This window comes from Erigeron canadensis, chromosome 6 (assembly GCF_010389155.1).
Source record: "Erigeron canadensis isolate Cc75 chromosome 6, C_canadensis_v1, whole genome shotgun sequence".
NCBI lineage: Eukaryota > Viridiplantae > Streptophyta > Magnoliopsida > Asterales > Asteraceae > Erigeron > Erigeron canadensis.
In genome coordinates this window covers 42,542,145-42,563,926 of record NC_057766.1, presented here as the reverse complement: position 1 = coordinate 42,563,926, position 21,782 = coordinate 42,542,145, and the positions used below count along the sequence as shown (strand labels likewise).

General features: G+C 34.9%; 3 protein-coding genes across 4 annotated transcripts; 1 reads left to right on the top strand and 2 right to left on the bottom strand.

Annotated features, from left to right (window-relative positions):
• Positions 1–7,918: 7,918 nt before the first annotated feature.
• Positions 7,919–9,415, top strand: LOC122604946 (putative F-box/LRR-repeat protein At5g02700). The gene has a single exon (XM_043777802.1). It carries the CDS (start codon positions 7,919–7,921, stop codon positions 9,413–9,415), a length of 1,497 nt encoding a protein of 498 aa, XP_043633737.1.
• Positions 9,416–11,208: 1,793 nt separating this feature from the next.
• LOC122606243 (cell division cycle 20.5, cofactor of APC complex-like) lies at positions 11,209–13,610 on the bottom strand. Its single transcript, XM_043779203.1, has 7 exons — positions 13,492–13,610; positions 13,300–13,402; positions 12,754–12,944; positions 12,395–12,664; positions 12,221–12,320; positions 11,806–12,122; positions 11,209–11,723 (listed from the first exon to the last, which is right to left on the bottom strand). Exons 1-7 carry the CDS (start codon positions 13,603–13,605, stop codon positions 11,427–11,429), a joined length of 1,392 nt encoding a protein of 463 aa, XP_043635138.1. The 5' UTR covers positions 13,606–13,610; the 3' UTR covers positions 11,209–11,426.
• Positions 13,611–14,518: 908 nt separating this feature from the next.
• LOC122603115 lies at positions 14,519–20,863 on the bottom strand. 2 transcript variants are annotated; one of them, XM_043775735.1, is made up of 9 exons: positions 20,686–20,863; positions 20,388–20,468; positions 18,307–18,492; positions 18,089–18,188; positions 17,948–17,982; positions 17,719–17,871; positions 15,604–17,609; positions 15,467–15,532; positions 14,519–14,988 (listed from the first exon to the last, which is right to left on the bottom strand). In XM_043775735.1, the coding sequence occupies exons 2-9, from the start codon at positions 20,456–20,458 to the stop codon at positions 14,942–14,944; spliced, it is 2,664 nt and encodes an 887-aa protein (XP_043631670.1). In that variant the 5' UTR covers positions 20,459–20,468; positions 20,686–20,863; the 3' UTR covers positions 14,519–14,941. The 2 variants fall into 2 exon arrangements, with proteins under 2 accessions (XP_043631670.1, XP_043631669.1); XM_043775734.1 differs by having other exon boundaries at positions 14,519–15,015; positions 20,686–20,862.
• Between the last annotated feature and the right edge of the window lie 919 nt (positions 20,864–21,782).

The following is a 21,782-nucleotide window of genomic DNA, read 5'->3' as shown; positions in this document are numbered from 1 at the left end:
TTCACATATACTTTTTCACATAAGCAAATTCTCTCCTTTTTCTTCCTTGCTTTGAAGTGGCCGAAATTCCTTCTTCTTGAGGGGTTTCGACTTTGAAGTTTAAGGTTCAAGCAAAAGGTTGTTTGGTTTGTGATCGAGTACTAGCATAGGCTATTCGGGGTGTCTAGTGTGCGATCGTAGAGGGGTTTTGCTTTAAACCCTAAGCATTAATAATAATCTTGTTATTATTATCTTATTGGAGCTTTGCATAAGGTACACAATTCAATTCTATTCTTTGTTAAATAATTTGATTGCATATTTGTTTCGATTTCTTCCGTTGCGCTTACTCGTGATTATGTATGATTGTATGTGTTCATATTCTAACAGTGGTATCACGAGCCACATATGTGATCTATTAATTACAAAGATCAAAACTTGAAGGGGGGTTTAAGGGTTAGTTGATTTTAATTAATTGTTAAATAATTAAAAGGTTGTTTTTCTTATTTTTAATTAATTAAATCGGATCTTGATTAAATAAAAATTAGGGTTTTTGTTTAATTAAATTTTCAACCTCATTCAATGGAGATTGAAACCCTCAAGCAAGTTTTGAATTGTGAATTGACATGATTTATGTGATGAATTGCATGATTATGTGTATCTTAATTATTTAAAGTTGTTAAATAATAGTAAAATCACAAGATATTTATGCAAAATTTATTGTGATTTTACTGGATATATAGAGATATATTTTGCAAAGCATGATGATCCAATAATTAGGGTTGATTATTAGATAATTATGTGACAATGTGAATTTTTCGTGTAAATTTCCTGATGTGCGACAGTTTACTAAAAAATTCATATCTATTAATAGGTAATGAGTTAGAAGCCCAAATTTGGACTGTAGATTGATGACTCATAGGGCTACGACTTTGTAGTTCTGGTTGAAATCTGAATCGGACTAGAAACAGGCTTAAACTGGTCGTGAAGCTACTGGAAATTTCCAGTCGGCATGTTTTAATGTGTTTTTGTGTTTATGTGCTAAGTGTTAGCTATTTTGTTTAAAGGCTTACGCAATCAAGGTAACTTGATGCATGTGGTCCTCTTTTTCGGAAGGGGTATCCGGGTTTAAACATATACATGAACCATAGTGACCATGTTTAGGTGGCCTACCTTAACTTGTTACATGATTAAGTAGTTCGGAATTAGCAAATTTATTAATTTTTGTATTGTTTATAAGTTGTATAAAAGTGATGCAAAAATTGTTTTGAAAATAAAATTGACCAAGAACTATCGAAATAGAGATTTCATTAATAAAATTGGAGTCTTGCAACCTTGAGATACACCGGCTCACCCATTTGAACAAACTCTAAGAGAGGTATAAGTCGGAGTGCGCTAGCCTTCTAAAAGGACGGGTTTTTAATTGCGTTCATTGCAAACCTTTGCCCTTGCGCTTCTTTGTGCGTTCAAATGGAGCTACCGAGCTCTCTTGTGTTGTTAAGACTATACAAATGATTTTATTAAAGATTATGTTTCGAAGATTATGCATGAGTCTTCAAACATAAACTTTTGATTCACATCAAATGCATTACCCATTTAAAGTTAAGTCAATGCCACCCACTTTGCTAAGAACACTTGCCAGTGCTTTTTGCTCTACGTGAGACGTAGGTGAATTGTATCTCTTCAAGGTGGATTACCACTCGTTGTGAGACAGCGGTGGACTATCTACATGTTCTTAATTGGGCGACTTAAAACGAGTTAAGAGGTGAGACCTTAACCCGTGGCATAAGATGGGACGAAACATGTTTACAAAATACTTAATACCCGTTTACAGTGTTGTTGTAAGTCCCATAATTCTAGGAGTTGCATGAATGCAACTATCGATTCTCGATTACCTTTTGAATACTGTCATTTCTAGTAGATCAACTGATGAAATGATTGTATGTCAAGTTGGATCCTAGCCTTAGTGAAAGTAATTTGTTAGATGAATTTAACAAGGGTAAATTACATTTCTTAAGGATTAATTATCAAAAATACCGATAATTGAACTTTTGTCTGTTTTGAAGATGGCAACAACAAATCCTTCTCAAACATACACCAATCGGCTTTCAGGTCGATGCTAGAAAGGAAAAGACTTTCTCGAGCCAAACTTCAATGACTGGGTTCAAGTCATTGATGAGCAGACACCGTTGTTCCAGGAGCGAATGCTTCAACTTGAAAGTTGGCTGCATACAATGATAGACACAATGAGGTTGCTTGTTTAATGTTGGAAAGCATGAATGCCGACCTTCAAAAGCAATTTGAGCATTCATTTCCATGTGATATGCTCACTGAACTCAAGTCTTTGTACTAAAAGCAAGCCGGAGTGGAGTTGTTCGACCTAGTTGATCAACTTCGTGACTTGCGACACGAGCATGGAACATCTCCTCAAGTACTCTAGTTGAAGAGGTACTCATGGGCAATTGGAAAGGTTAAACTATGCTTATCATCTGCATATTACTATTGGCATGAACCTAAAAAGCGGATGTTTTAGGAGTTCGTGCGCAATTGTAATATGCATAGCATTAGTAAAACCACAGCTAAACTTCATGTCATGTTAATTGAGTATGAGAAAGAGCTTCCAAGGAAATCTGCTACATCCCAAGTTCTTATGATCAAGGGGGGAAAGGTCTAGAAAGCAAAACAACCGTAAGCTAAGGGTAAGATTTTTGGAAAGAGAAAACAAGTTGTGATTGTCTCAAAACCTTAAAGGATCCTTTTGACAAAAGGAGCATACGGCTAAAGTATCTAGCTGAGTTGAATGTGAAGAAGAAGCAAGCTGGTTCGGCAAGTGTTTCAAGTATCTTCAAAATTGAATTATATGCGTTGTTATACAAATAATAATTCAATAGCAAAGAGTCAAGTTTAACTTGGACTCTAATTATTTTTGACATAGTCATCTTGTTTAATTTTGTCAAGAAAGGCATTTAAAGACTTCAAAGGGACGGTGTCTTACCATCAAATGATTCATCATTTGATAAATGCATGGATTTGACATTATCATTAGCAAGAAAACGCATTGGAAATCTTCATTATGAAGAGATCTTACAATCAAATGATGAATCATTTGATAAATTGCGTGTTTTTTGGGATTGTCGTTAGCAAGAAACACATTGGAAATCTTCATAATGAAGGGATCTTGAAATCAAATGATGAATCGTTTGATAAATGTGTTGTTGTTAGCAAGAAATGCATACTTCAAATTGAAGGGATCTTAAAATCAAATGATGAATCATTTGACAAGAGATCGTTAAATCAAATGATGAATCATTTGACAAATGCATGCCTTGTGGTTTCGGCAAGATGACAAGAATACCTTTTCCACATAAAACCGGAGAGGGCTAAAAAATTACTTGGACTACTACATTCAGATGTATGTAGCCCATTTAGGCATGTGTCAAGGAAAGGCTAGCTACTTCATCATTTTTTATGAATGATTTCAGTCATTATGGTTATGTTTAATTGCTTAAACATAAACATGAAGTCTTCGAAATATTCAATGAATTTAAAAGTGAAGTAGAGAATCAACTCAATAGAACCATCAAGATTCTTCATTCGGATCGAGATGAAGAATACTTAAGCCAAAAGTTTAAGGATCATCTAAAAGCTTGTGGATTTATCCAAGAGCTTACTCCTATATAAAGGTATATGAGAAAGGAGAAATCGAACCTTGTTGAACATGGTAAGATAAACGATGAATTTTAAGACTCTCCCATTTCATTATGGGATTATGCTCTAGAGATTGCTGCATGCATTCTCAATATGGTTCCAACCAAGAAGGTTGACAAGACACCACATGAATTGTGGCATGGAAGTGTTCCTCATTTGTCTTACTTAAAGGTCTGGGGATGTGAGGCACTCGTGAAACGAGACACGCCTGACAAACTTGAATCCAGATCTGTCAAGTGCATCTTTGTAAGATACCCAAAGGAAACAATGGGTTACTACTTCTACTTTCCTACCGGAATCATTGTCAAAGATTTTTTTTTGATTTGCTGAGTTCCTTGAAAGGAGACTCATATCTCAAGAGGACAGTGGGAGGATTGTTGAACTTGATGAAACTCAAGAAGATGAGTCAACTTCTGTAAGTACTGGCAAATCTTCAACTTGGGGGGGAAATGTTCAAAGAGATGAATCTCTAGGTGAACTACAAGCTGAAGATAAAGCGATTCCAGTTCGTAGGTCCTCAAGGACAATACGTGCTCGTGAAAGGTTAAATCTTATGATTGAGTCTCAAGAACACGTAGTAGGAGATTTGAATGAACCTCCTAATTTCAATGTTGCATTATTGATCCGGAATCTAACAAATGGCTTGAAGCTGCGAATATGGAAATGAAATCCATGAAAGACAATCAAGTATGGAGCTTGGTTGATCTTCCACCAAATGGTAGAACCGTTGGGTGTAAGTGGATCTTCAAGAAGAAGACCGACATGGATGGAAATATACACACCTATAAAGCTCGTCTTGTGGCGAAAGGTTATACTCAACTCTTTGGAGTTGATTATGAGGAAACCTTTTCTCCGGTTGCGGACATTAGAGCTATTAGGATTATCTTAGCCATAGCTGCGTACTATGACTTAGAAATATGGCAAATGGATGTCAAAACCGCTTTCTTGAATGGTTTTCTAGACGAGGAAGTCTATATGGTACAACCAGAAGGTTTTGTCGATCCTAAATATCCTAACAAAGTATGCAAGCTTCAAAGGTCCATTTATGGACTAAAGCAAGCATCAAGGAGTTGGAATAAAAGGTTTGATGAAGAGATCAAAAAGTTTGATTTTGTTCAGAATCCTGATGAGCCATGTGTATATCGCAAAGCTAGTGGGAGTAATGTTACTTTCCTTGTCTTGTATGTCGATGACATATTGATAATAGGAAATCACATTCCAATGTTGAAAGACGTTAAATCTTATCTTGGAAAGTGTTTCGCTATGAAAGACTTGGGTGAAGCAGCATTCATACTTGGGATCAAAATCTATAGAGATAGAAGTAAACGGTTGATCGGATTAAGTCAAAGTGCGTATATAGATAAGATCTTGAAGAGATTCAAGATGAAAAATTCTAAGCGCGGGAATTTGCCTATGCAAGAAGGACTTAATTTATCTAGCAAGAACGGTGCTTCTACACCTGAAAAGGTGGAGCGTGTGCAAAGAGTTTCTTATGCTTTGGCTGTGGGATCTATCATGTATGCGGTAAGATGCACTAGACCTGAAGTTGTGTTTCGCTCAAAATATTGTTAGCCGATATCAGCAAAATCCCGGAGTGGATCAGTGAACTGCTGTGAAAAGTATTCTTAAGTACATGCGGGCTACTAAAGAATTATTCTTGGTGTATGGTTGAAATCCTAATCAAAATTCAAATGGTAATAAAACTTGTGATGTTGGATTTCATGACTGATGAAGATGTTTCGAGAATATCAGTCGGGATACGTCTTCATTTTAAATGAAGACACGGTGGAATGCTATGAGCTAAAAGCAAACCACAGTTGCTATGTATGTGACAGAGTCTGAGTATATTGTCGTCTCAGAGAAGACGACATGAAGGTTGTCTGGATTAGAAAGTTTATCTTTGGATTTATATGATAATCCTCAAATAACACACCTATGGAACTGTACTGTGATAATTTGGGAGCAATTATCATTGCCAATGAACCTGGGGTTCAGAAAGGTGCCAGACATTACCTGAGAAGATATCACTACGTTCGTGAGCAAAGCGAATTGCGTGAAATCAAATTACTCAAAGTTCACACAGATTATAACTTAGCGGATCTTTTTTACAAAGGCATTGTCAAAAGGAAAGGTCAATAAGTATGTCGTGGGCATAGGTTATTGCTAAGTTATATCATGTAAATCTGTGATTGGTATTTGGATAATGGGATGTTAAACAATTGTTATTTCCAATAAATGAATTTTTATACGCGGTATAAGTGGTTTCATTTTTATAATAATTGTGTCCTATATTTGCATGTTTAAATCCATGAATATTAGTCGAATATTCTAAATGTCTATTGTCGATTAATTACATGGGAATATAATTAAAGTAAGACAATTGTGAGAGATTGGTGAAAATATTTAAGGGAATATTTTGAAGATGGTGGATCATACTAAACTCACATGATATTCAAAAGGTGAATATTGGACTTACCCCACAGAACGAATTATCATTTTATGGATCGGCGTCATTAAATGAAATTCGTGAAATGGTTACTTTATTTATCCTTTGACTTGAGATACAAGTAAGTTATGCATGTGTGAATTGCATTTCTTGATATAGTTCCTAACTGTCCTGAACAAGACAGTAATAAAGGGCTATTTTCAGAAATGTTAGGAAACGACATGGCCAGACACTTGTAGTCAATACATGATTTGTTCCTTCAATTTGCAACTGAAGTATGATACCATTTGGCGCCCTCATTAATTAATTGAAGATGTTTGTGTGGCCACACGCAAATGAACTCAAGAAGTTGTCTTGACTAATTTGGTAATCTTAATTAATTGTAGAAATGAGAAACATAATCGTTAAATTATGAAATGACATTGATCCATATTCATAATTAACAATGGTATCTGAACAAAGGGATATTAAAGACTAAATCATTTCAACTTGGCAATTTAAGAATCTATTCTTAAATATTTCCGGGAGCATTGGAGTGTTGCTAGACGCCAACCAATGTTATTGCATTTATAATAACATGCTCAAGTGAGAGCTGTTGGAGTGTGATCATTTTATTATAAATCGCATGTCCGGAAATAATTTAAGCCTACGGGGTCACACGAAATGACACAGTAACTCGATAATATTAATTGATATATTAAAAGTAATATATTAATTAGTTTGATCACGAAATGATTAATTAAACATAATTAAAGGGTTAATTATATTTAATTGATTAAAGAGGATGATTAAAATGTGAAAATTGAAAAATGGATTTGGGCCCTAAATGCTAAAGGGGGGCCGGCCATGACAAAGGCCTTGTAAGCCTTTGTCTAGCTTATTTTCCAAGTAAACTTTAACCTAATTATGTCCTATAAATAGAGGGTTAAGTTTAAGATTTTTCACATATACTTTTTCACATAAGCAAATTCTCTCCTTTTTCTTCCTTGCTTTGAAGTGGCCGAAATTCCTTCTTCTTGAGGGGTTTCGACTTTGAAGTTTAAGGTTCAAGCAAAAGGTTGTTTGGTTTGTGATCGAGTACTAGCATAGGTTATTCGGGGTGTCTAGTGTGCGATCGTAGAGGGGTTTTGCTTTAAACCCTAAGCATTAATAATAATCTTGTTATTATTATCTTATTGGAGCTTTGCATAAGGTACACAATTCAATTCTATTCTTTGTTAATTAATTTGATTGCATATTTGTTTCGATTTCTTCCGTTACGCTTACTCGTGATTATGTATGATTGTATGTGTTCATATTCTAACACCCTATACATGAAAGGCAGGCTATATCGCCCTACAGGTTTATGCTCCAGAGTTACTTTCTTTTGATTATGAAGGCAAGAGACTACCTACTCTATTGTTTCCAACCAATGCTCCCAAGGAAATTAAGCTTACATTTAACTTGAAGTATCAAGTCGGTACTTCTTTTTTCCTAAAGTTGAGGGAAGTACTTAATTTATCAAGCAAGTTCGACATTCATATAGAATCCAGTCATGATAGAGCAGAAACACCATCCCCATTTAACGGAACTGTTGATGTTGATGAGCTTAGAAAAAGGGCCCTGTTTCCGATTACTAACGTCCAACTACTATCCCTTAATTTATCGAACCTGCTGTTTCGCTGCTTTTAATTAAGGTAGTCATATATATAGATTTGTAAGTATTCTTATTATTATTTTTGTATAAATAATAATAAGTGTATAATTCGTTTGGTTTTCTATCTATAAACTTGAGAAGATTAATAATTAATGGAGAAGAGGAGGACTAAAAGCAGAACAACAAGGACACCGCAACAATCATTAGATGATCTTCCTACGGAGTTAATGCACCGTATACAATCGTTGTTATCGGAACAAGAATCTGCCCGCACGTGTGTCTTGTCCAAGTCATGGCACCACGCCTGGTCTACCATCCCAACCCTCAGGTTTCCCCATTTTATTGGCTCTTCACGAGAAACAAAAAACAATGAGCTGGTCTACAAGACTATCCAAAGGTATCACGAAAACGATGTACCAATCGAAACTTTAGCTTTTGAATACTTTGTTACAGACCCGGGTTATGCTAAATCTTGTTTTCGGCATGTACTATCGTCCAAAACTAGAAGTTGTCTCAAGGAGCTTTCCCTTAAAGGTTGCAATTTCACCGGCTCCATGTTTACATTCGCAGATGATTTATTGTTCTCTGGCGAAAAGTTACAAACAATTCAGTTGAATTGCTACCGGATCATTAATCCCGGTATCAATCCTGTGATCAAATGTGCATCCTTGCGTGTTCTAGTGTTAAAAGAGGTGAATATAAGTGAAGACGTCTTTCATAGCTTATTGTCTACTTGTAGCTTGCTTGAGGAGGTTCGCCTTGATTTATGCGAAGGCTTGAAGACAATCAAGGTTAAAAATCTTAATTGTCTGCGCCAACTTAGAGTGACTTCATATGAAGAAGATGGTCTATTGGAAATCGATAATGTCCCAAGTCTTGGCTCCTTTTATTACCAAAGGCGTTGTGTTGTTCGGAAAAGCCATTTACCATTTAAAACTACAGACAGCACCACGGCTTCTTCATTAGGAAGAAGCGTGACTGGGCTACATTTAGAAGGCATGATTATTGACAGTACATTTTTTGATATGATCGAATCCAAGTTTCCTTTTCTCGAAAGCTTGGAACTTCGAAGCAAGGGTCGGGCCTCGAAAAGGTATGTTATCACTAGTCCTCTCAAAAGGCTCACCCTATACATGAAGCACGGGCTAATGGGCCTACAAGTTTATGCTCCAAATTTACTTTCTTTTGAATATAAAGGCAAGACACTACCTACTCTATTGTTTCAAGCCAATGCTCCCAAGGAAATTAAACTTAGACTCAACTTGAGGAATCCAGTCGGTACTTCGTTCTTCATTTGGTTGAGGGAAGTACTTAATTTATCAAGCAAGTTTGACATTCATATAGAATTCAGTCATGATGATGGAACACCATTCTCATCGAACGGAAGTGTTGATGTTGATGATCTTAGAAAAAGGGTCCTGTTTCCGGTTACTAATGTCCAACTACTATCCCTTGATTATTTTATAGATTTGGGTGATGTATTCAGGGAGCATACACGAGCCTTTGATGCTTTCTTTTCTATTTTCCATCCCACTCGTGTTAAGCTATATGGATTCTACAGCAAGTCCCTCTGTAAGCTAACAGTGAGGGGGATGATGGAAAATAACATGACTGATCTTAAAGATGTCCTAATAAAAAAACCCTCTTAGCGGAGGATGGGAAGCTCTAACAAGTCCGTGGGAAACGGGTTTTCTTGACTCATTGCCTGACACACATGATGTTGAGTTAAAGCTTAAGTGGTTCTCTCATGATTAGATACTGAGGTTCAATTTTATTTTATTTTTAACGAGATATGTCACCTGGGCGTTGTCTCAAGAGACATTATATTTACTGTATTTCATATAAGGTAAATTTATGCAGTAACATGTTTTCAGACATATTATATAGTTTGAAAAATTGAGTTGATATTTATCTTTTGATAAATAAGCTATTATTAAATAAAGAAACTTGACAATATAAAACATCATCCGAAATAAAATTAAAAACTAATAAGTATTACAAATTAATAGTTGGAGATGACTACATGTACATATTCAAACGTACCCACTACTGTGATAAGATGCGATATTCTTAAAAGTGTTAAAAGGGTAAGAAACTTAGAATAATAATAATATTCAATTAAAATAAGTAACCTTTGTAAACAAATTAGAAACAATTTAACTGATCAAAATATAAGTTTCAAAACAAATTATGTATGTTAAGCTCAAAATTGATAAACTATTGGCGGGTTCAAAGAAAATAAAGTTGGCCCATTAGTCAGGTCAAGTTAAAAAAACTAAAAACGACCCAAATAAAATGGAAATAGCCAGTTAAGAAATGAAAACGGGCTCAAAAAGTGTTAAAAGTGTAAGAAACTTAGAATAATGATAATAATCAATTAAAATAAGTCATATTTGTAAAACAAATAAAAACAATTTAATAGATCAAAACATAAGTTTCAAAACAAATTATATATGTTAAGCTAAAAATTAAAAAACTATTGGCGGGTTTAAAAAAAATAAAGTTGGCCCATTAGTCAACCCAAATTGAAATGGAAATGGCCTATTAAGAATCGAAAACGGGCTCAAAGAAAATTAAAGTGACCTGTTACTATTATTTGCACGCGTACTGATAACTTTGTTTTTAATATATATAATAATGTGTATTCTTGAAGCATTTTATTTAACATTAGTTTGATTCATGTGCTTGTTTTATTCATGCTATGTTATGTCGTGTTTATTCTTGTTAGAGTTACTGAAAACCCACCTTAGCGCGCAATTGTGACTCTTCATGAATCATCACGTTGCTTTCTTTGTGAGATATGCGCCCATCACTTCGTTTCATACGACCAATGCATCCCTTCTTGTAGAAACCTTTCACTAAAATTAATTACTGTACTAAAGTTTACACACTTAACCCTTAGACTATAAACTAATTACAATTTTACTAACAAGATTTATAACAATTACAAAAGTCCAATAGAAGAATAGTAGCTTAGGGGTACGTGTTTGGGTCGGCTTCTCAGGCGATACCATATTGTACGTACTTCCTTTGCTAAGTTTCTTATTCCCTTCCATTTGTACTTGTGTTTGGTGATTACTGATTAATTATCACATGAGATCAGTAAACATCCATAGATAATAAATCAATAACATTATGCATGAAAGTGTTTGGTACGCCTATAACTTAATCTTAATTAAAGATGTGTCTCTACAGTCCCAAAAAAGTTATGGTTGAGTTTTAATGTATGCAGTCCAAAAGAGTTGTAGAAGACTTTACAGGATGTCTGGATAACTACATTGGCCTGTCCAATTTGCAATTCCCCGAAAATGGCTACTGTCAAACTCAATGTTCAGGGTTCTCCCTCACTTTAGCCAGAACAAAACCACCGTTAGCAAGATATGACAGTTAGAAACTCAATTCAGCATTAAGACATTTAGATATGAGCTTGTTGCATCTTCTTATTCCATTTTCCAATATTCTTATACAACATTTTAATGAAAAGTCAGAGTTTACTTTGAAATATAACCGTTCAATCCTCTTATGTTTATTTGGCCAATTAATCCATAACATTCAAGGTATACTACAAGATATTAACAAATGCATCTCTAATGTTCTTACTTCATACATCAGGACTGTTAATGCTACGCTAAGATATTGCACGGATCATCTATTTTTCATCTATCTTATATGGAGTGCCTTTAACGACAGGACACTGCATGGCCTCTTAGCTGGTGGCGGTGGCCCGAAAAACTCCCAAAACCGAAGTGTTTCATCAGCACCAGCCGACACCAATGTCAACCCATCAGGGTTCTGAGACAGCTGCAAAACTCGAGACTGGTGGCTCCTTATGTCACCCACTTTAACCATTGAAGGGTACCTCCACAGTGACAGTGCGTTCTTACGTTCATGATTGAAGCTATACCCATGTGCACTTGCTATCTCCTTATAATGTCTGTTCCATTCTAGCCCACAAATCTGCATAGTAAAAAAGGTAAAACTATAAATTCATAAGTTACAACTACACAAAGTAGTGACAATACAAAAAAATAGTACTTGCCTGTGCTTCTGTGTTGACACTAGTAATACAAGTCCCTTTTTGAGTGTTCCATAACTTAATGCACCCATCTTGTGAACCACCACCAGAGGCCAGCACTTCATAATTATAAGGGCACCAAGCTAAAGCCTTCACTGCAGCAACATGGTTTGTAAACCGGTGCACGAACCTGGCTGAGTTCATCTGTGACGCTTCCCATATGTATACAACATTATCATCACCGCCACTAGCCAGTAAGTTACCATTCATTGACCATTTCAAGCCACACACTGTACTTCTGTGCGCCTTTACAGATGATACCAAAGTGTTTCTAGCCCGAACTGCCAGCCAAAATGCATTCTTTTAGTTTCAGTAATTCAACATTTTTCATTACTGGGATGAAATTATGAAAACGGATAAAGGTTAATAGAACTAATACCATCATGATTCAAAATGGCTTTTCTACTGCCTGATGTTAATATGTGACCATTCCATGAAGTTGCTCCTACCATTTTGGTATGACCTTTTAGTGTTTTGATCTGTGCAATAACATAAGATTTAACAAACTTACAGAGACAAACAATGGCACATGAAGAGGAGAGACAATTCTTACAATTTTGGATGCGTGTGCGTCCCATATATCGATCTCTGAGCGTGCATGACCCACCGCCAGCATTTTGCTGTCTTGAGACCATGAAATACTAGAAGGATGGTCATTCACGTGATCCGATTTATATATATGATGTATGCTTCTATTCGTAGCATTCCATAAGTACACATCTCGTCCCAGTCCAATCGCAAGAATGTTGTTCTTCCCCCAATCCATTACATTCATATAGAAATCGTCTTGGAGAAGTGGTGCATCTAGTATTCTGGTTTCTCTCTATGAAAACAAAAACCCAAGAAAATAGTTTTTAAAACAGACCCAAAAATATCATTTAAAAACTATCAAGCACTGAAGATGGATTTTACCCGCTGAAATTTTCTTTGTTGGATTGGATGCTCACTTATGTTGTTCAAATTTTCTTCATCACTACGACGAAGCTCATCAATATATCGAATTGACTTTCTACTGAATTTCGGACTTCCTCTAAAAGCAAGCATTCTAAAGGGTCTTCCTTCACTATCTAAAGTCAGATTTTCCTCCATTATTTTTCGGTATTCTTCCTGTTACATAGAATAATGACCGAAAACAAAAAAATCCTTTAATGAATTCCAAGATTCACATCAGAATCTTTAATTCACATTATCACATTTGTTGAAAATTCCAAAAGTTTATGTAATAATACATAAAAGATTATATCTTTTTAGAAATTAATGACAAAAAAAAAAATCTTTGACAGGGCTTTTGTTATTGAATTTCTAAATAAATTTACAGTAATATTTTTCTTCTTTATATCATTTATTCTTGAAATTTTCATCAAATGTGAGAAAAACCAGAAAGATTTAAAGAAAAGACCCAAAATCCATAAACCCATTAACAAATATGAATATGAAATACAGAAAAGGCAAAGAGACTTGCACCGAAATTGCATTTGGTGGGATAATTGGTTCTGTTGGTCAACAGGCTGCAGGCTTGATCAAGATCCATCAAACTCCTGTTGGGTATAAACCGATCGCCCTAAAAAAGCAAAACCCAGATTGAGAAATCAATCACATTATCAAGAAAAAGATATAAAAAGTATGGATAGAATGAAGAAAGCGGGTTACCGGGAAATCGTAAACAACAGGACTGTTGTGAAGGCGAGTTGGAGAGTACCAATCTGATTGCAACTTCCAATCTTTTAATGGGTCTGAATTCAATTCCAGGTTCAATAACACCATCTTTTGATTTGGTGATTTTGAAAAAGGAAAAGATTCTGTTTTGGATCGGATTGGCGCCAAAAGTTGGGTTTGTAAACAGAGCGTCTTTCAAACAGAAATAAAGTGGCACACTTTCTTTTGGGCCTGTTTATAACTGCCACTTTCCTTTTATCCTTTTCTGGAAATTTAGGGGAAAGTGATATGGAAATGTGTTTGATTAACCAAAAAAAGGGTTTTGTAGCTTTTACTAGGTGTATTGGTATAAGTTTTTTAACTTTTTTTTTTATGGAAGTGATTAAAAAAAAGAGTCAAAAAGTCAAAAGATTGACTTTTAATAAGAAAAATATAAATTTAAGTTAATAAATAATCTCCGGTCCATATTAAATGTCATAATTTTACTTTTTGAGTTTTTTTCTTTCAACTTTGACCGTAAATATTATTGTATATTTTATATAACAATTGATATAACATATATGAATTGATTGAGTTTTAAATGTATTTTTCATTTATATATCTTTCATCAACTAATATATAACACAAACAAAAATATTTACAGTTAAAGTCTGAAAAAAAAAAAAGACTTTACCAGTCCTAATAGGACAATTAAAATGAGGTGAAAAAGAGTAAAATCATAAGTTTAGTACAATTTTACACTACACAAATTTCACGTAAACCCTAGACACCCCTGTACGATGTACATGCCTTACAACTTGCTATTCCAAAAAAAAAAAAAAAACTTACAACTTTTATATCTGACAAGTAATGAAAATTATTACAATGCTATTTGGAGTTTACAAAATGTAGTATTGCTCAAAGGAAAAGAAACTCGTATAGCCCTTCAACCAAAAAGGCGAGTAATATATCACTATTAAGATCCAACAAAAGGTCAAAATCAAGTATGAGCTACGAGTATTATAAATATAAAAATAAAAAAAAGTCAAAAAGCACAATCTAACTTCATACAGCAAACATATTGTTGTACATGTACATACAAAACCACAATATTCAGTCTTTAAAGCTTTCCAATCTGCTAATATTAATAAATTTATAAATAAAAAAAAAATACTTTGAGTTTAACAGCTGGGCACACTTGCCTTCTAAATATCAATAGTTGTCTTTATACATTACTGGGCACACTTGCCTTCTATCCCAAACGATTTGTGCAATAGGCACTTTGAGAAGGACTCCACCCGCTAATGACTTGTAGCAAGAAATTAACATGCAACGTCTGAATAAAAATGGATCATTTCCTGGTCTTTAATGGATGAATATATCTACTTAAAACCGATGAAGTTCACCTCTACAGGGTAAGGTCAAATGTCTAATTTACAGTTCCAGTACTTTCTTGGACTCTCTTTTAATGATGAAGAACCTTGGTCTCCTTCATCTTGTTGGCCCTGAATGCTGAAAGAGAGAAGAATGACCTTGTTGCTGAAAAACAAGATAAGCAGAAATATCGGAATTTACAAGGGGTATAAAACTAAGATTCGGTATCAGGGAAAGATAAGTAAATAGAATGTACTCCCTCCGTCCCACTAAACTTGTCCACTTTTAAATTTTCAAAGTCAACCTTTACGAACTTCCACCATTAAATATTTTTGTTTGTGTTATATAACATTTGATGAAAGTTATATGAATTGATTGTGTTTTAGATGTGTGTTTCATTGGTATAACTTTCATCAACTATTATATAACACAATTAAAAATATTTATGGTCAAAGTAGGAAAAGTTTGACTTTAAATTTTGAAACTGGACAAGTTTAGTGGGACCAAATTTTAAAATCTTAATGTATTAGCTCATGCTAATTAAGGAATGTGGTTACAATCGAATCTTGTTTCCAGATCTACCATTATAAAAGACACAGATTATTTTAGAAACTACCTTTGGTTGTATTCATGGATGCAGAGACATGATTCTGCTCATTAAATCTGCTAAAATTTGATAGACCTGTACAGACAAGGAGAATTACTAGCATAGCCAACTTTTTTACTCCATTAAAACTTTATATAACTATGTACCTTTAGGTTCATCAGCATCATCCTCTCCTTCAGAAAATGTTGATGGACTGTTGGACCAGGCAGTTACATGCAAGTCAGCTTTAGCTTTCCGTGAAAACTTCAAAAGTCTTTTTAATCCTCTCGGTGCATCTTTTTGATAGATCAAGGTAGAATGGTGCTCAGCATTTCCCCACTCACCTATATCAGCTTTGTTGCTGTCCTCGGAAAACATTTGAGATAAAGAGTGACGAACACGTGGATGAGAAAATCCAGCTGGTGGAGTGACACTGGCTGGTGATGAAACATTTACCAGGCTTTCTTTGCATGGAATAATCTCATCCTGATCAATCTCTTCGCTTACCACCCACGCAGTTGGGGAAATTACTACTTCTTCTTCCATAGTAATATTGATATCACTTACCACCCATTCTGTTTCCCTTGGGCCGACGACACTACTGCAATTTCTCTCTGATTCCTCACATTTTGTGGGGCTATGTCTAACCACTTGGGGTTCCAAATCTATATTAGGACTGTTTTCTGACAGTTCGAGTTCCGTCTCCTTATTTTGACTGGTTGTACCAATCCTTGTGACCACATTATCCTCGGTTTTCTGGCCCACAACTTTTGTCTTGTTAACAGCTGGACCAGGACCACGCCCGATCCCAGAACCCTTACGAAGAAACGGCTTTGTTTCCAATGGAACTACACTGTTTTTCCTGGTCACTTTATTATAAAAACTGGGTTTAGCAGTGGCAGTAGCATCAACATCTTCCTTAGGAATGGGAACGTTGGTTTTCGTAATCTTTTTGTTTTCTGCCCCTATAGGCTGCTTCTTCTTCTGATTTATAGTGTTAGTTCGCTTGGTAGCATTTGGCTGTGTTGCCTTCGGAGTCCTCAATTGGGGTTGTAACTTTTCCATTTTTCCAGTAGGGTGAGGTTTTCGATTTGTTGGTGTAGAACTAGTAGAAGTGGGACGGGATGGAGTCCTAGCAGGTGATGCTCCTGAAGCTTGTGGTGAAGGTGTTGAAGGCCATGATTTACGTGAAGCAGGCAAAGGAGACGATTTTAATGAAGATTTCTTCACAGCAGAAGCTTTTGTGGTTCTAGAATCTAGCAACTGAGTTGAGTTCTTTTGAGATTTTTGAAGTTCATTCTGTCTTCTACTAACACCACTCACTTTGTTGGCAGCCATCTTGCCTTTTTTCTCGTCAATAGGTTTATGTGTCTCTTTAAATTGAGGTTCTTCTCTCTTATGCTTATATAGCTCATATAATCCACCCTTCTGCTCTTTCGGATCCATACCTTTGTGATCAACAATATTCGCATTTTGATGTCTAACTGGCTTGCTGTCCATTAGTTTCGTGGGATCGTCCAATGCAGCTTCCTTTTCTTCACTCCAATCTCTTTCAGATTCAACTGTTCCGGCTTCCAGCCCTAATTGATGAGATGTTCCCTTTTCAGGCAAGGGTGAGATGTTTTCTAAGGTCTCGGCACAAGTTTCAGTTTTGTTAATAGTACGATCAGATTCTGTCTTGTCCTCTGACGCTAGATTTTTAGAGCTGCTCGGAGAAGAATTGCCAGTGCTAGTACCTGATCCTGTAATCCATCGTTTAAGTATAGCTTTGTTTGCACCAACAGTTGGTTTTGTCTTCTGAGTGTCTATACCTTGGTCTTTTTGTTTACTTTCAAATAGACTGATCTTATCTTGCACGCTCATTTTTAGTGCATTGCTCTTAGGGGGTCTTTGTGAATCTTCGTCTTCACTAATGTTACCAGCTGCATCTCTCTGGGATGCGGACTTTGGAAATACGTTGAGACTCTTGATATTTAGTGCAGCTGCTCTTCGAGAACCAGATCGCCCAATCTGGATTCTTCTCATTGGAGATGCAGACCTTCTAGGCATCGCAGATCTTGTAAGACCTCGACTTCTTTCAACAGATGGTTGATCTTCCTCACTAGAAAAGCGTGAATCTTCATCTTCTGTTGAGCTATGTCTTTCAATCTCTGAAAGCTTCTGCAAGATGTCCCTGAAACAAGTGCAGAATAGTAATTTTGATATCCCCATATTTGTTTACAAGGAACGCATAACTAAAGGGTATATATAAAAAGAAATGCCAAAACACCATAAAAAAATACCTCAAATCCTTGGCTCCGAAATGAAAAGCGAAGTTTGCCAAGTCAGATATATCCTTAGGTGAGCTTTTGGAACCAATAGCCTGATTAATCACATCAGCTAGTTCCTCTTTCAATGCTGCCAATCTCAAATCGACTGCTTGCAGTAGTTCATTTCTATCAGGAACCATGATACATGTTAGTGAGAAAACAAATAAGATAAGAAAGTAAAAGACAGTACAATGAAACATACTTCGACTCGACTGATGTTGTTATATCCACTTCAGCCTGTTAAAACAAGATGAGCAATACTCATTTAGTCCTTTGCTTCTACTCGCACATATACATTAGAATATTAGCCATTCAAAGTTACTTCAAACGATTCAGGAGTTACCTTATCAGATAATGAGAATTGAAATTTTCTGGTCTCCTCTAATTGGGAAATTTCATTCCCAGCAGTAAGGATGTCTGGCAAACCAATAATGCGCAAAAATCTGACAATATAGAACCAAGGTAAGCAAATATAAACGACAGCCTTTTAAACTATGAAATAAAGAAAGTTAGAGTTCGATAACAGTGAATTCAATATACATATGAATATATTATACAGACCTTAACAGTGTGGTTGTTGTAAACCAGCTGACATCATTTACACTCTCGGGTGGCAAAACCTTCAACTTTGTGCTAGAGCCTTTAGAGGACAGATTTTTAATTTCAGGCAAATGTAATAGCATTAGATCCAAGGGCCCGGATACTACATTCTCCTCTATATTGTTACTCCATACATTGGCCTCATATCTACATAATAGTAAAAAAGGAATATTACACTTGTAAAAGCAGTACACAATAATAGTAAAAAGGGATAATGGCACCGGAATGTAACCAACTATGACCAAAAGGTTATGTAATGTAACCAACTACTAAACTAGCTATGTAGTGTAACCACCTTTGCTTTTTGGGTTATATAATGTAAGCAACCGGATAGAAAACAAGTTGCCAGTTACCACTTTCATTTTTATTCTTTTTTTATTGGGATAATGGCAACAGAATGTAACCAACTATGACTAAAAGGTTATGTAATGTAACTAACTACTCGTCTAGCTATGTAGTGTAACCACCTTTGCTTTTTGGGTTATGTAATGTAAGCAACCAGATGGGAAACAAGTTGTCGGTTACCACTTCCATTATTATTCATTTTATTTAAAAAGGAGAGCCACGTGTCACATGTATCAATAATATATATATATATATATATATTCTAATTATTTATATATAAACAATTATAGAATATACACCTCTTCTCTCTATCTCTTTCTTTTTTCACTTTCACCTCCGGTCACAACCACCACCCTTCAGCCACCATTACCACCGGTTTTGATTTTGAAGATTCGATCCGGCGGTTTTGATTTTGAAGATTCAGACAACAAGCGACCTTTCTTTTCTATCAATTTGAGTTTGAAGATTTGTGGGTTTTATTGAGAAATCAGATTTGTGTGTAAATGGCTAGATTAATAGATGGATATTTATCGAGTAGATGGTATATGACAACAGCGAAGAACAACACTAGATTCTGTCGATAGTGAAGAACAACATCAGATTCCGACGACATATTCCGGCAATAGTGAATAATAGCAATAGATTTCGGCAACAGCAGCAGTAGCAGATCCTACCAACCAGCAACAGATTCCGGCAACACTGAACAACATCAGCGGATTCCGTGGACATGATCGGATTTTTTTGAGCTTTTGCATCATTCGTTGAGCCATAGCCATTCGGATCTTTGACAATAGTTGTGGAATCAAATAAAGCAAAACCCATTGAGATATCTGATCATGGTATAGTGTGGTGATTAATATTATAGAATGAATCGGCGTGGTGAAACCATTTGTCTACGACGGCGAAGGAGAAATTTATATAGATATAGATATATAGTGATAGATAGAAGATGATATATTGATTGATGATATGATAAATCAGGTGAGTTAATATATTTGGGTTTAGATTCTCATTTTGGGTTGTGTTGCATAGTCCGTGTGATGAAATGAAGAAGATAAAAGAAGCAAAAGAAATGAATAATTTTATAATTTTATTTTTGTTAGTTGAATTACAAAGGTGGTTACACTACATATCTAGTTGAGTAGTTGGTTACATTACATAACCCTTTGGTTATAGTTAGTTACATTCCGGTGCCATTTTTCCTAACTTTATTTTTGGCTTAACCGGATGGAAACTTGCAGTAGCAGGTAACTTACATAACATAACCCAAAAAATAAAGGTGGTTACACTATAAACTAGTCAAGTAGTTGGTTACATTACATAACCTTTTGGTCATAGTTGGTTACACTCCGGTGCCATAATCCCTAGTAAAAATAACTTTCTTTAGTGTAAAAAGTAAAAACTGATCACAGCTATTGCTTTCTAATTCTGATCAACATGATCTTTCTTTTCTACCTAAGTTATAAACATTGACAAATTTGCAAAAAAACGCTAACAATGACAGATAAACCACCACCAAAGTGACCTGATGTCCATACAACAGGTCAAAGGGTTCTCTAAGATAGATTAGTACTCTGTTAGGTCGCCGGGTACATCTGAATCAAATTTACTGGTCCTATGTGGTAACTTGAACAGGGGAAATGAACTCCATTTTACAAACAATGAGAAATATAAGTTACTAAAAGAAGAGAAGCAACCTGTTTTGGTTTGAATGTATATGAAATTCAACAAAATCAAGTATTGCATCAGGATTTATTCCTCCCTCCATCCCTACCAACCTGATGATAAGAAATTAAAAAAAAATTGTTAATTCAAATAGTAACATTAACAACTATTATTATTAAATTATTATTATTATTATTGATTGATTGATTTCAAATTTCAATATGTACAAAGTAAAATTCACACTAATGTCACAGGCTTGTTACAAATACAAAATGTATATTCATAAAAATCCAAAATGATAATAATGCAATTAGTCAAATATACACCTACCGTTGAAAATAAAATAACAAAATTCTTGTAGGCTGTAGCTCACCACAACTGAAACCAGCAAAAAGTCAAATAAACTTTGACCAAATTTGTTAGCACTGCTACTTAAAACACACACACAAAGACACAGTGAACAGAGAGTGAATGTATGTATGTATGTATGTATGTATGCATAGGGAGTGAAATGATTACTAGTGTATTGTATGTATAGGTGGATGGAAGAGGTTGTTGTCCAAGCATAAATGCGAAATTGAATAGTTTGTTTTTTCTTCGGGTTTTAATATTTGTATTATTATTTTAGTGAAAGAGACAACATGATACAAGAGAATCGAGAGTCTACACGTCACTTTGTTCAAGCTCGTAACAATGGAAATAGAGACACAAAAACACAATGACAACTAGTTTGGTGACGTTGTGCTGCTATATCATTATTATTTAGCAAAATAACATAATTTACAATTGTGATTTTGCAAAATAGGAAAAATTTTCTAGTAGAGCTAGACTTGTGAATTTGACTTCTTTTTTTTATTCTTTTATCTTCCACTTTTCATATTTAAATAATATTTATATAATGATAAAAAAAAATGTTTGCGAGATTTTCATGGCATCCAAATATATGATAGATTAAAAACAACTTGAAAATATTATTCATATAAAAAAGAAAAACAAAACAAAATCGTAAAGTGTGTTTAGTTGGAAAAAACACTTATTGTTTTCCAAGAATATTTTCAATGAAATCAGAAAACAATGTTTTTCATTTTTTAATGGAAAACTTAAAAACATTTTTTTCTCGTTTTTTATTTTTCATTTTCCATCTCTTTTCTTCTCATCTCACATCTCTAATATATATTCTAGTTTTCTAAAATAAAAAATATTTTTCAATTATAACGCGTTTAAAAAAAAAAGATAAATTTTGGAACAAATAACAATATATGGTAGTACCACTATGATAAATTTTGGTGGTTGCGGGGAATTATTCATTTCATTAATGTTTCCCTTAAAATCAATGTTAGGATTTGGTACAAGAATACATGAAGGCATCGTAACTCAATTGGAATAGTACATAATAATTCGATATCGATGTGTAAGCTTTTCTATGA

Excerpts from the sequence above, each read along its gene's own strand:
- LOC122604946 (XM_043777802.1), top strand. The coding sequence starts at position 7,919 with ATGGAGAAGAGGAGGACTAAAAGCAGAACAACAAGGACACCGCAACAA.
- LOC122606243 (XM_043779203.1), bottom strand. The coding sequence starts at position 13,605 with ATGGTGTTATTGAACCTGGAATTGAATTCAGACCCATTAAAAGATTGG. Across the intron at positions 12,321-12,394 it reads ACGCACACGCATCCAAAATT|ATCAAAACACTAAAAGGTCA; the intron begins GTAAGAATTGTC and ends GTTATTGCACAG. Across the intron at positions 11,724-11,805 it reads GTGTCAACACAGAAGCACAG|ATTTGTGGGCTAGAATGGAA; the intron begins GCAAGTACTATT and ends TTTACTATGCAG.
- LOC122603115 (XM_043775734.1), bottom strand. The coding sequence starts at position 20,458 with ATGGAGGGAGGAATAAATCCTGATGCAATACTTGATTTTGTTGAATTT. Across the intron at positions 15,533-15,603 it reads TGATGCTGATGAACCTAAAG|GTCTATCAAATTTTAGCAGA; the intron begins GTACATAGTTAT and ends TTGTCTGTACAG. Across the intron at positions 15,016-15,466 it reads ATCCATGAATACAACCAAAG|CAACAAGGTCATTCTTCTCT; the intron begins GTAGTTTCTAAA and ends CTTGTTTTTCAG.